The sequence below is a fragment of the Myotis brandtii genome, unplaced genomic scaffold (genome assembly GCF_000412655.1).
Source record: "Myotis brandtii unplaced genomic scaffold, ASM41265v1 scaffold702, whole genome shotgun sequence".
NCBI lineage: Eukaryota > Metazoa > Chordata > Mammalia > Chiroptera > Vespertilionidae > Myotis > Myotis brandtii.
The window spans coordinates 2,617,712-2,632,188 of NW_005370755.1; the positions used below are offsets into that span (position 1 = coordinate 2,617,712).

The window sequence follows — 14,477 nt, forward strand, 5'->3', positions numbered from 1 at the left end:
GACTTTGAGAAAGTCACTTGACATTTCTATGTCTCATTGACTCACCTATAAAACAAAGAAAATAGTAGCTCTTGTGAGAGGAAAAATGGTCATGCATGGAATTTCTTTAAAAGTACTCCAAAAAGTATTTTCGCTGAATTCAATGTTGTCACCTGGGTCTGGGTCTGATGTGAACTTCCTTCAAAAGAATGCTGGGGAAGCAGGAACAGAGGGATGTATGATTACGACTGACTTTTGGAGTAAATAACAACACAAATACAGAAAGAGTCTCCTCAAGGAAAGTAGTCAACCAGGGCTCAGAATAGGAGGGTTGAAATGTAAGCTCTCCTGCTGTTTAGTTCTCTGCCCTTCATCAACTCCCTTAATCTCTCCAAGCATTACTTTCCCTGCTTGTGCAATAGGATCCATGAAAAACACCTTATTGCATGATGGTGAATGAGAAATTAAAAAAAATATATATGAACATATTCTGTAAACTATAAAGAAGTTTTCCACTCTGGGCCTAGGCATTCTACTACATTGTCTTGCTTATTTTCTTCAAAACACGAAATGACTTGAAAGAGCCCTATTTAATTGATTTTTGTCTGATTCACCCCACTAGAATGTCAACTCCCTAAAGGCAGAAACTCCGTCTTATTAATAGCTGTATCACTCATGCTTAGAGTAGTCTTGTTCAGAATGAATAAATATTCAAGACAAGCATATTGGTAGTCAGCCCCAGAAAAAAAAATTGAAGTAGATAAAGTTTGCCACATTGACCCCTCTTCTGATCCCTCTTAGTATTAGAAATGAATTGCCCCCTTCCTATAATTGAGGAATTATCTACATATAAAGAAAGCCCATCTCTTCCTAGAGAAGCTGCAAATGCTAGATATTCATAATCCACCCTCCCTTGCAGCTAGGGTGCAGGTATTTTACTAGACTCTGACCCCAGGCTTATTACCTGTTGCAGACTTTAAATTTAAAACTAGTGATTTCAAGACCAATAGGACCACATAGTCTTCACTCTAGCAAGGCTTGTAAGAGGGGCATCTATGCCCATGGTTCTAGCAGCAGCATCCAAGACCCTGGGTTGGTGAAAATGATGGGGCAAGCTGCTATATCCGCACCCAACATATGTTTTCACTTGGTCACATCTGTGGCATTATTTTGGCCCTTGCTCTTGATTGTATTATGCCCCAAGCTAAGTTCTTTTGGCTATTCTGGATAACCTCTAGATAGATTTTCCTCTAACTTATGCCTTTTTTCCAGGATTGGTTTTGTTGCTTGACTGGTAGAATCCTCCTCTTCCCCAAACTGCCCAGTAGAATCGCTTTCAAACTGCACATGATCCTGGTTCCCTAAGGGACTCCAAATAAGTTTTTCTTCTACAAATTATACCTCCTCCCCTCCATCCCTTCTCATTCACTCAGATCAAATTATACATTTCTTGGGCCTTATTTCCCCGAGGACCTTGCATTCTATAAGGCATAATCTGATCAATTAATTCAAGCCAATGTGTTAATTGATGACACTAATTTAATATTACCCCAGCACCTTAGCAGATACTTTTAATACCTTAAAGCAAATAAGAAAGTAATGTGTTTTTACAACTATATAGTACTAGGGCCTGTGAAGGCTCTTGTCTATGTCTGCAATCTCAAAGGACTTGTATCCATCAAGATAGGTCATGTCTAGTCTGACCTTGGGTGCTATGTGGACTAATCATATTATGAGTGACATTGGGCATTTCATAGAATCAATGCCTTTATTTTATTATTATACACACACAGACACACACACACACACACACACACACACACACACACATACACCCCTACTTAAAATACTTAAGAGCTTCCAATGGCTTTTAGAATAAAGATAAAAAATTTTACCATAGCCAACCAGGCCCAGATCTTGAGCCCTAATATAGTGATATAAATGTTTAACAACTAGCTCTTGGGTCAGGGAAGGAGTGGTTAAAATCCTTTGTAGCACTCACTGATTTGGGTTGCATAAGTACTTCCACCATGGCCAATTTCAAGCTACCAAAATAATGTCAAAAAGGTTACAAGATTCCTGAATATTTAAATAATAGTTTCTTGAAGACCAGTATGAGCTACCAGCTCCAGCACACACTGTTTTCCAAGCCTCTAGAACTGGTTTTCCCAGCCACTTCTTATTGCACTCACCATTCTAACCCCATTGGCTTTTCAACTTCCTCATAGAGTCCACACACACACAATTTTTCCATTTACCTATAGCTCAGATCAAGTTCTCTGTTACAGCTTCCTACAGCTCTCTGATCCTGTCTTTCAGAGCAATGATTTCATGTTTTATATTTGTTTCTTCTTGCAACTGATGTGATGTTTAACATCATAAGCAAGTATGGGTCTATAGGATGATTAGAGTAGCTATAGACCACCTTTTTCATATAATTTCTATGCATCCTTTTATGAGGGAAATTTTAGAACTATCCAAAAAAAGACAATTTTAGTGGATGAATGAATCTGCTCAGTTCTTATAACCACAAATATTACAGTATATCTTCTATTTTCTCCTAGTTTCTTAGGTTATTGACACTGGAGAAGATTATTCCAAATGTGTTTTCTCTGATCACTAGATATTCTGTGTGGATGCCTTACAGGCTAAATTTGTGAGGTTGAGGTGGGAAGATAGGAAAAAGTAATGCTGATAAGACAGTGCTCCAGGCTCCCTTAGCTACCTTGCCAGAGAAGTTCTGGGTTTATATATTTAATAGATTGGTCTTCCTTATAAGATTATTTTGAATGATTATTATTGTTAAAAAATGTCTGCAAACCAGTTTTAATTTTATAGGTATGGAAAATAAGTGCTCCAAGAAGTACAGGATAATAGGGAAATTATTGATGTGCTTCCTGGAAAATTTTTTTTCATGGATGAGAATTCCTATCCTGCTTTTCCCTTCTACCCTTCTTGTTCCAAGTCCCAGTAAAAATTTAAGCTGCATTTCCCATGATGTTGCTTTTTAAAAAATATGAATCCTTTTTGAGACTAAACCATATGGCCCTCCATTTGTATTCGGGTTACAGAGTGCTTGTCTAAAGGCACAGAGATAATTGGTTGTAGAAGCACAACTTGAACCAGGTCTCCCGAGTAACCGTTTCCTTTCATTCTGCTTCCGAGTTGGTCTACTGTCAGCACCAGTGGGAACCGCTACCCAAAGGAAAGCCCATGTCCCATACTGCAGGCATCTTCTCCACAAGAACTACATGTTCATTGTTAGATTGTTTTCTAGATACAAAAATCTAAATCTAAAATCTGATAAAGTTCAATAGAAAAGTGACCCACATCTTCCTAGCCATCAAATTTCTTACCTCAGAATGCATCTTTAAAGCTAGGACCAACTGGACTTCCAAGTTCTGAATAGAAACTCAGGAACTGGGTAAAGAATCCAGCAATGCACTCTATGGAATCCTATAAGTCAAGGAGATTTGAACTCATATTCCATTGATGTCACTTACTAGGTATGTGATTTCACACAAGTCATTTTCTACCTCAGAGGCTCAGAGTTCTGAGGATGAGAATGTGCACCTTACATGGTTTATTGGAAAGATTAAATAAGACAAACTCCTGGCATGAAGTGCTCAAGTGATGATCGTTCTGTGTTTCCATTAATTAATAAATGTTTTTATACCTATATTACTAGGGCAAGGCCGGATATACAGGGTATGCCCCAAAAGTGTATATATACTTTAACAGCTGATAGCTCAATTTTGAAAATGAAATGTAGTTTAATAAACACTGCCTTTATGCCTTTATAAAGTGTATGTATACATTTTTGGGACATCCTATATTAATAAATAGATGATAGATAGATAGATAGATAGATAGATAGATAGATAGAGTGTATATGTGTATGTGAGTGTGTAAAGCCTGATCTATAAGTTCAGAAAATAATTCTGCTTCCAATATATAGCTAGTTTGTTCATCATATGTTATTCAGTTAAACAAACATATACTGAGTTTTTAATATTTGCTGGACATAGTATTAGGCCTGGACCATAAGAAAGGGTAGATATTCAGTTCCTGTTTTCAAGGAGCTAATGATTTAAATCCTACCTGACAGATGAGATGTCCTATGTTCTTAGGGATCTCTAAGAGAGAAGATCTCCCCCCACACTGTTAGCAACTGCCATGCTCAATTCTCAGTTCTCTGAGCAATTTGTGTGTGTTTACAATTCTTTGACAATCGATGTGTCTCTGTTTCCTCTTATGCTCGGCATCAGGAGGAAGAAAGAACAGTTGGCCACTATTTTTCACCTAATAAACCTTCATTCGCTGAGAGTTATTGAGTTATTCCTCTGTCTTCTCTTTCTAGATTAAATAATTCCAATCCCTTTAACCTTTCCTCAGAGGTCCTATTTGCCAGCCTTCAGTTTAATCATTTTCACTGCTCCCTTCTGGAGTCTCTCCAAGTCTTCTGCATTAAAATACGTTGCTTTACTATTGAGTTCACTCTTCTAAGCATCTATTCTTTCCCATAAACCAAGACAGAAGGAATCAGATCCCAAATAAAAGGAAAAGAATAGACAGAAGGATAGATTTCCTATGTAAGGAGCTCATGTAGAACACTCTCATGCTCAAGGAAAATTAGCATTTATTGTCACTACTATTAAGGACAGACCGAAACCATTTCTAAATTGTGCCAACCATTCTGTTTGACAATTACCTAAATTACTTTTCAGCAGATCAAGCTATTAACAGCAAACTCCAGCCTTGCTTTAGTTACACCTGAAATTTTCAGAAGGCTCCTAATAAAATCACTAATGAGATCAAACAGGATTTTTTGATTCTGTGAAATACCTCTGATCGCCAAGTAGACCACAGAGAAGTCTCCATGTTATTCACCGGCAGTGCCTTTGACTGGCCAGTCCTAGCAAAGTGCAAGGAATAATTCTTTGCCTTCTGTCAATCAATATGAATTAATATTTCCTGGGCTGAGATTGCAGCAAATTCTAAATAATTCCAGAAATGATGTGTCGAGGCTGATAGAATACATACTAATCATAGTATGACACCAATATAGATAGAAAGAAGAAGATACAAAAACCAGAACCCTAGTAAAATAACTCATCACATGCATGATGACTTATCAGAGATCTTTTTACAAAGAGTCCCACTTGCCTTTTTCTCTTATTGTGCCATTGAGATGAACCTACCCCTTTGAGACAGCAACATTCCTCTACACACACACACACACACACACACACACACAACGGTTAAGATTCTAAGATTCTTTGGACAAATTTCCAAATCCTCTCAAGAAGGTGGGAGAACATTTACTGAATAATATTCTGCTTATTTCAGGGGCTTCTTTGCTTTGAAACCACTGTTTAGAATTTTTTTTTCATTCCCCATCTGGAAAAGTTAAAAGTATACAATTGCGGTGAAAAGAACTGGTGAAAAGTAGAGAGGTGGAGAGAGAGAAACCACTGCCTTCTCTGGGGAATCCCAGAAAACAGGTGGTGGCCAGCATCCAGGGCCATTTCTGAAGCTAGTTTGGCTCCGGCCAGGGGTGAGCTGGAACTAGCTGGCCTGAGAGGGGTCTGTCCACACAGCCACGGGAGAACCAGAGACGCCTGGAAATGCTTCCTTGCCAGGTTCTCTGAAGACTCCCTCAGTTCTGGTCACAGAACAAATCCATGATTTCTTGTGGGAGTTTCCCAGGGAGGCATAGTCCCAAAGATAAGTGAATGTATCAAACAATGTTTAATCCCAAGACTTGTAAAATTGATATAGTGATCCTTAAACAATCAGCAATTAGGATGGCCAGGAGTTTATACCCACAGCAGCGTAAGAAATTCCCTCCCAGGTAAAAGTAGACAGTTCACTAGCTGTTTAATTGTCAACCTTGACCTAGTAGATCCCTCCTACTTTTACTAGTTCTCATGTCCAGGCACGTGCCCAAGGTGTTTGTCCCCCAGAGTGAAGGAAAGGCATAAGTCACACACGCCACGGTAAGTGCATGCACAACTGAGGTCTGGGAGTTCTAAAACAATGGGTTATTGAAGCCATAACATATTAATAGTTACCAATTTTATAAAAGCAAGATTCTAGTTATGAAGTGAACTACAAATCGCCCCTGTTTTATTTATTTGATAGTAAATAGAGTCTCATAAATTCTTATCAAGTGGTAAGAGAGTGAGTGTAGGGCACGGATATTGATGTATGTTGCCAGGCTACTTTGTAGTGGTTATGGCAAGTGGCCAGAAATGCTGGATTAATAAATCACTAGTAGACACAACTCTGTGCTCCCTCTTTATTACAATATGTACTTCAGAGACTTATATCAAATTATTTCAAAGAAACAGCAATTTTCACCACCCCACTCTAATCCACTGCACCCTGGGAAGCAATTTTTATTCCATTTGAATCTGAGAAATAATATCACCAACACTGAACACTGGCATTTGTTCATTGCGAGGATTAGAAAAAAAAGAAAGAAAACAAATAAAGGGTAAGATAGAAATGAAAGACAAGAAGTGAAAACCTGAGATTGGTGAATTTTAGAAACATCCATCTATGATGAGCAAGTGACATTTTCAGTAAAGAGTTTCTGGATCTGAAAAAGTAAAATAAAATTCTGGTTGACTTTCAAAAGCCAACCATTTGGGTCATTCTTAAAAAAAAAAGATATCCGACAGATTAAAGGAACTCCATTTATAAAAATCAAATGAACTTCTAACAAAGCTTGTTTGGGACATGAATAAATCATCTGGTCATGAATTATTCATTATTATCAAGAAACAAGCTAGGGATTCCAGGAACTGCGCTTGGGGAGGTGCTGAAACTGGGGACTGAGTGAGTTCATCGATTCATACCCACCAGGGGAAGCCAGGGAACAGGCCTGGGGTACCATCTTCTGATGCTGACCTCACTGGACCTGCACTCAAGTTTAGAGGACATTTCAGCAGCCTTTGCACCACAATGCATAAAGCAAATAGAGTTTAACTCCTAGAACCTTACTTTAGAAAACTGCATGTACTCAGTAACAGACACTATTTTTTGAGCACTGGATCTTTATTTTTTTAATATATTTTTATTGATTTCAGAGAGGAAGGGAGAGGGAGAGAGATAGAAACATCAATGATGATTGGCTGCCTCCTGCGCGCCCCATGCTGGGGATGGAGCCTGCAACCCGGGCATGTGCCCTTCAGTCCACAAGCTGACGCTCTATTCACTGAGCCAAACCAGCTTGGGCTGGAATGCATGATATACTCAGGGAACACTAGCTGTGAGCAAAACATGGTAGCGGTGGAGAGTTTTAATGAAAGGAGATGGCTGGAAAATTCTTTCATGATAAACTGTTCAGCGTAGTCTGACCTGCTCGTCCGTGGCTTTGAGGGCTGGACTTCTAAACTGGGGCGGGGTAGGGAAGAGAGAGCGCCTCTCAGATCCCACCCACTAATCCGCCTGTGTGTGTTCCAGGTCCCAACTGCTTTGCAGGGACTACCATCATTCCGGCTGGCATCGAAGTGAAAGTGGACGAGTGTAACATCTGTCACTGCCACAACGGGGACTGGTGGAAGCCGGCGCAGTGCTCCAAACGCGAATGCCAAGGCAAGCAGATCGTGTAGCGCGCCATCCCGGTGATGACCACTTCCCCGGAGAGGGCGCGGGGGCTGCTGCTCTGCACACGTTTCCAACGCCACAAAATGGACACACGGACTCCCGCCAGCTCCAACAGGGTCACCAGCAAAACCTTCTAGGGTTGACAAAAGTGACTGTTTTACTACGAGGACATTCCTCTCTTGCTATATAAAATACACATATAGTATTCGGCTCTCGAAACCGCTTTTGTAATTACCCACGCTCGATGGTGACTTGACGACTGGATTTCTGGAACAAAAAACAAATGGCCTCAGACAGGCTGCTTCTCCGGTGACACCTCTAGCCTGCCAGCTCACCGTCTGCCGAGTTAATTCCCGTTTACGCTCCTGTCCATCCGACATGGCATTTTTCTCCGGTAGTATCTCTTTTTCCCACTGAGAGTCTAAGGGGCCAGATTTGACCACACAGCTGTGTCAAACTTTGGTAAAGAAATGTCAGGGGTGCGGACCCTGCCCGACCAGAAACACCAAAAGCATCCAACCAATCACTCCTGCCCTGTCAGCTGAGAAAAGAGAAGGGTACACAGACGGACCCAGCGCTGGGCAAGGCAGGGACCTGGCACCCGGTGCATTGTTTGGGGGCCCCCGATTTCATTCTGACAAACCACACATTCCATCTGCAAAACCTTGAAACTGCCAATCAAACACTAATGTTGAAGTACACCATGAAGGTGACTAAAGATCCAAAGGAGTCAGGTATTCGAAGTTGTAGCATTAGTCACCCAACTTTCTCATGATGCTGAAGTTGAGTTCAGCTTGTTAATTAAACACCCTCCAAACCCACTGTTAGCTGGCACTATAAATACAGAACCAGGGTGAGTCGCCCCACTGTGAATCTGAATCCTTCTGAACACGACTGGCCTTTGAGATCAGATTTGGCTGACAGCCAGCCGTACACGCAGGCAGTTTTTATGGTTCGGGACCGTGTTGGCCCTGTTAGAGTAATGACCACTCAGCCCTCTGTCTAAAACACAGATTCAGGACACTCTTTCCACCTCAAGTGCTGATTTAAATTCAAGATTAGGGTAGAGTGAGTCTTGCACAATACAATTCCATTTGTTGAACATTTTTTAAAATGTATATATTAGATACTGAACAATTAAAGTGAAGCGTCTCAAGGTTGCCCTGGTAATGCTGCGAGTATAGTAACAGAAAAAAATAAAATACACAGGGTATCTGATGCCACCTCCGAGTCAAGTGCAAATTCAGCAATTCTGAAACCACATGGCACAGGTAGTTGCTTGTTTCACTTTCTGTCTTGAAAGCCCTGGTGCAGATCTGGTAGGGTCCTTGAGGAAACTTGAAGGCTGTCTTTGTTATCATTGTTCTCTCCTTTCGGCCCCCCACCCACCCTGGCTTTGCCCTAACTTCTATGGAGTACCGCATTCTAGAACAAGGTGCCTCAGCCCTAGTGCTGTTGACATTTGGGGCCAGACAATTCATTGTTGGGGGCGGGGAGCTAACCCGTGTGCATTTATAGGATGTTGAGCAGCATCCTTGAGCTCTATTCCCTACATGCCAACAGCAACACCCTAGTGGTGAATGTCTCCAGACATTTCCAATGTCCCTGAGAGGTCGGGGAGCGGGCGAAACATCAGCTGGTTGAGAAGCAGTGGTCTAGAATAATCAGTGTAGAGTGGTTTCTGCCAGGGGTCATGCCAGGCAAGCTCAGGCTGAGCCTGTGGTTTGGGTGAGCCTCTGAGCCCTTTGGGACATGCACAATGAGCAGCTCCAGGGGGCGGGGTCAGTCTCCTCCAAAGGGAGCCATGCTTCCATGCCATAGGTCCAACCCTCAGGACACGTGTTTCTTGAGTCTCATCAACTGGATTTTCATTTAAAATTGTCCATCTCTCCTCCCTGGAAGCACCTCCTGTCATCAAGAAAGAGTTGTCATTTCCAAAACCAAGGTGGTGACGAGTTGGACCTGACACGCTCACGCACACTGTGCTTGTGTAATGATACAAATAGCCATGCGGCGCCATCCGCGGGAGACCATCAGGCCGCCTTCCCGCAGAACATCCATCCGCAGCGAGGTCGGTGCCTTTGAGCTGCCACCGTGGCTACGTCACACAGACAGCCATGAATCATTCATGAACGACTCTGCATGATTTATTCCCGCACTCCAAAGTCAAGGCATCCCATACTTCAGCTTATGTCTAGACAGAGATGTATTATAGAGCTTTCTTTGCCCTGAGGTTGTCTGCTCCCAGCTTCAAAAATCCACACTCTTGGAAAGAAATAATAAAAATAGTAAATGACAGGAATAAGATTTGCAACCCAGAAAACAACATTAATGGAGCCATGTAGCATAAGACCCTATGTATTATTAAGGAGCTACTCTGTTCTTTTCAGAAAACAGAAAGAGTGTGCCACTGGGAAGCCAGGGTACCGAAATTTTGCATCAAAGTCTTGGCACTATGATAGTTGCAGTTAGAATTAACTAGAATGAAGTATAATGTCCATCAAGAAACTCTCTTTAGAGAGGCTGTTCCATGGCCTCTGTGACCAGCCAGAGAAAGGGATTTTTATTTTATTTTTTGTTGTTGGATATTTTTTCCTCTCAAAGTTTCACTCTAAGCTGTTTTCCTTTAAGAGTTTGTAGCACTGAGATTTTCCCCCTTTTAGGGAGAGATGAACCTATACTGTGACAATTTCTCATGAACCGTCAAAACTGACAAAAGTCCTTCCACCCAGTTCATCGAGAAATTCTTCCCAAACTCTGAATAACAGAGTAGTGATCCCATCTGTTGTTGTTGTTGTTGTTGTTACTTTGAAGGCTCCGTTTGCCACACACTGTCACCTCTGTCCTTCACTCCTGCCCGCCCCACCTTTGGTTCTCGGCTTTAACTACAGCTCTGCTTAAATAAGGGATCAACAACAGCCTGTTTGTCAGCTGATGCCTGTTTAAAAAAAAAGATTCAGTTTCTAAAATCTTTGAAAAATGGTGTGCCTGAAAACTAGTGAGAAAAAAAAAAGAAAACCTAAACACTAAACTGTAAAAAGGGGATTCTAGCAACAATATTTGATGTGTAAAGAATATATTATTAAAAAATTATTTTGTTAAATATAAAGTGTGTTAACCAGCAAGCATTGTCTGTGGTATATTTTCCTTCCTAAATGTCTCCCTTCTCCCCACCCTCCTCATTTAGTGACCAATACTCAGTGACTTCTATCATCCGAAAGTACACATACCATTAGTGCTATATCCCATTAGGATTAAGTGTTCGCTTTAGCATTTGCTTGTGTACATTTTCATTTTTCATACTATGCGGCAAGGCAAACTTGGGGGTCAGAGAGGAAGCTCAAATAAACCAGCATCCAGAGTGTATGTGACAGAAAAGTATTTTCCTGACCCGTATCCATACCCAATGCTCATGATAATCTATAATGATTGAGCGCTTGCTCTGTGGCAGGCTTGGTGCCATGCACTGAACCCAGAGAATCTTGTCCAGTCCACACAGCACACCTACCAGGGAGGGGTTCCTGTGATCTCTGCTTTACTGTTAAGAAAAGCAAAACACAAAGAAATGAATTTATCCAAGGTCATGGGGTAGGAAGTGGCAAAGCAGGAATTTTGTATTCTACAAGTTTTCAAACACACACAAAAATCAAGAAAACTGTAAAAGGAACCTCCATCTATCCATTGCCCAAATTTAACAGTTATCAAGATTTTTCATAATGCTTCATCTATTCCTTTTTTACCTTTAAGGATTTTAAAGCAAATATCAAGCAAGCATTAAATCATTCCATCTCTACATCTTTCAGCAATCATCTCTTTAAAAAGAAGGGATGTTGTAAAAACCCGGATATGTTGTGTTACCAAAGCCTAAAAAAAAAAAAAGAAAAAGAAAAAGAAAAAAATGATAAGAATTCCTTAATGGCATCTACTATCCAGTCTGTATTCTAATTTTTTCATCTTTCTAAACTATGAGAGGAAGGGGTATTTGCACAATCCAAACTACCCACCACACTGCAAAATCAGGATGCAAACCCTCCAACAGAAGCTGTGATTTCTGGCAGACTCCTGGGTTTGTTGTTATAGGAGTTTGTGATAGAAAATTTACTCTTGTTAAAGCTCCATGTTAAACTGCCTCCTAGACATTGAGCAAGGCAAGCAGCAGGAGAGAGACTTTCTGCCAACTGACCTTCAGGGGGCACCAAGGAGCCCAAAGCGGGAACCTTTGAGGACAACCAGTGCCCAGAGGAGGATGCTTTTTATACATGCACAAGCTTTTTGGGGGGAGTAAGAACAAACTGTTATGTTTCTTCTCTTTGAGACAAACATATATTGCCTAATACAAAGTAAAACTTAACAATCTATACTAATAAAGGGTAATATGCTAATTAGACTGGGTCGACTGGACATCTTCTGGTTGTTCGGTCCTCCTTCCAGACAAAGCTATAGTCGGGGGGGCGGGGGGGGGGGCAAGGCAGAGGGGGTTCAGGGGGATCAGGCAGGCAGGCAGGCGAGCAGTTAGGAGATAGCTGTCCCAGATTGCTACTGGCAGTCGGACATCCCCCAAGGGGTCCCGGATTGGAGAGGGTGCAGGCTGGGCTGAGGGACCGCAGCCCCCCTGCATGAATTTCGTTCACCAGGCCTCTAGTAGTTTATAAATTGCTTTCATCTTCTTCTGCACTGTTAAAGGAAGAGAGAAAAAAGCCAGCCATTAAGGAAACATCAGCATGGAGTCCCCACACATACCCATTCACACCCCCACTCCACCTACATTCTCTAAAAACAAGATTACACGTTCTTGTTTTTCAATTTCCCATGTGTCCAACTCTCTGCTCCCTGTGTCTCTGGCAAAGGTTGCTTTCATTTCATTCCTAATTCAACTTTCAGAGCATAGGAGAGAGAGTTATGAACTGTGATGGTCCTGGGTTTGTGGTTACTTGAAGGTTTATGTTGAGAATATAGTTCTTTTTTTTTTTTTTTAGGAAACCTTCAAGATTTTGAAAGACAAATGATATCTCTGATCCAGCAACCTCACTTATACTTTCTTTCAACATTTGTAGGGAATTTATACCTTAAACTAGAGGCCCAATGCATGAAATTCATGCACGGAGGGGGCGGTCCCCTCAGCCCGGCCTGCACCCTCTCCAATCCAGAACCCCTCGGGGGATGTCTGACTGCCTCTTGCAATCTGGGACTGCTGGCTCCTAACTGCTCATCTGCCTCCCTGCTTGATTGCCCCTAACCCCTCTGCCTGCCTACCTGACCGCCCCGAACCACCTCTGCCTGCCTGCCTGCCTGATTGCCCCTAACTGCTCCCCTGCTGGCCTTGAGCTCCCCTAACTGCCTCTGCCTCACCCCACATACAGGACCCAGGATTCCCTCCTCTGGCTGGTCGCAGGCACCCGGGACCCAGGCTTCCCTCCCTCTCTCTGGCTGGCCACAGGCACCCTAGGACCTGGGCTGGCTTTGCCCAGGCCAGCCACAGCCACAGGGGACCATGGGCGGGCGGCTTCTCCCTCTCCCGGGCCACAGACGCAGGTGCAGGCACAGCCGCTGGCGCCCGGGACCCAGGCTGGCTTCGCCCAGGCTGGCCGCAGCCACAGGAGACTATGGGCAGGCAGCTTTGTCCCTCTTCTGGGCCGCAGCCACAGGCACTGGTGACCGGGACCATGGGGCGGGCAGCTTGCTCCTCTCCCAGTCCACAGACTGGCTGGTCCCCATTCCTCTCTTGTGAGCTCATTTGTGCCTGGCTGGTCCCCATTCCTCTCTCCCCAGTGTTGAGTGTCTGAGTCGTTAAGGCATGACAGCATGAGGGTGTGATGACCATTTATTTGCATATTAGCTCTTTACTATATAGGATGGCAGTGACAGTCTTATCAGCGAGCCTTAAACTGTACTGTTTTGTGTGCACACTTGGTTTTTAGAGAGAGTGGAAGGGAGAGGGAGAGACAGAGAAAAACATCAATGTGAGAGAGACACATCAATTGGTTACCTCCTGCACACACCCCAACCAGGGCCAAGGAACTTGCAATCAAGGTCTGTGCCCCTGATGGGAATTGAACCCTGGAAACTCAGTCCACAGGGCCGACACCCTATCCACTGAGCCAAACCAACTAGGGCAGCATATTGTTCTTTGGATGAACAAGACATACATTGAGCCATCATGCTTTTTGCAGAGGAAGAGTTAAATGAACTGAGTTAAAGGAGCTTCTTTAATTTAATTTTAAGGATTTTAAATTTGTTTTATATTCCAAATATGTTCAGTTGTGATAAGGATTTGATTACTTATTTTCAGGCAGGAAAACAAATGAACATATTATGTATTAAAGAATCAGAGAGTGATGGTAGAAAATGGACAAGTTAGAAATGTTTTTGATTTTTTTGATTACTATGATAGCAGAAGGAACATTAGAAATAATAGAAACTAATTTATCATTTTTATTTTTAAAATTCCAGAGAATAGCCCTAGCCAGTTTGGTTCAGTGGGTGGGCGTCAGCCTGTGGACTGAAGGTTCCCGGGTTCGATTCTGCTCAAGGGCACATGCCTGGGTTGCGGGCTCAGTCCAACATGCAGGAAGCAGCCAATCAATGATTCCCTCTCATCATTGATGTTTCTATCTCTCTATTCCTCTCCCTTCTTCTCTGAAATTAATAAAAATATTTTTAAAAATTTCCAGAGAACAACAGTCTACTTTTTAGAGGAAAAAAAGCACCTGAGGGCATCTCCAGGTCTAACTTCTTACTTAAGTCATTGACATATTTTGTAAAATAAAGATCCTATATAATAAAGAGGTAATATGCAAACTGACCATCATGCCCTCGCACAAGATGGCCACCCCCATGTGGTCACAAAATGGCCGGCAGGGAAGGGAAGTTGGGGATGACCAGGC

General features: G+C 42.3%; 1 protein-coding gene across 1 annotated transcript in view; it reads left to right on the top strand.

The window, feature by feature from the left end:
• The window catches only part of VWC2L (von Willebrand factor C domain containing protein 2-like), a 146,642-nt gene extending 138,972 nt beyond the window's left edge, over window positions 1-7,670 (top strand). The window contains exon 4 of the mRNA XM_005882286.2: window positions 7,450-7,670. Coding sequence (XP_005882348.1) covers window positions 7,450-7,598 — 149 coding nt within the window. The 3' untranslated portion in view covers window positions 7,599-7,670. The remainder of the gene's footprint in view (window positions 1-7,449) is intronic.
• Window positions 7,671-14,477: the final 6,807 nt, after the last annotated feature.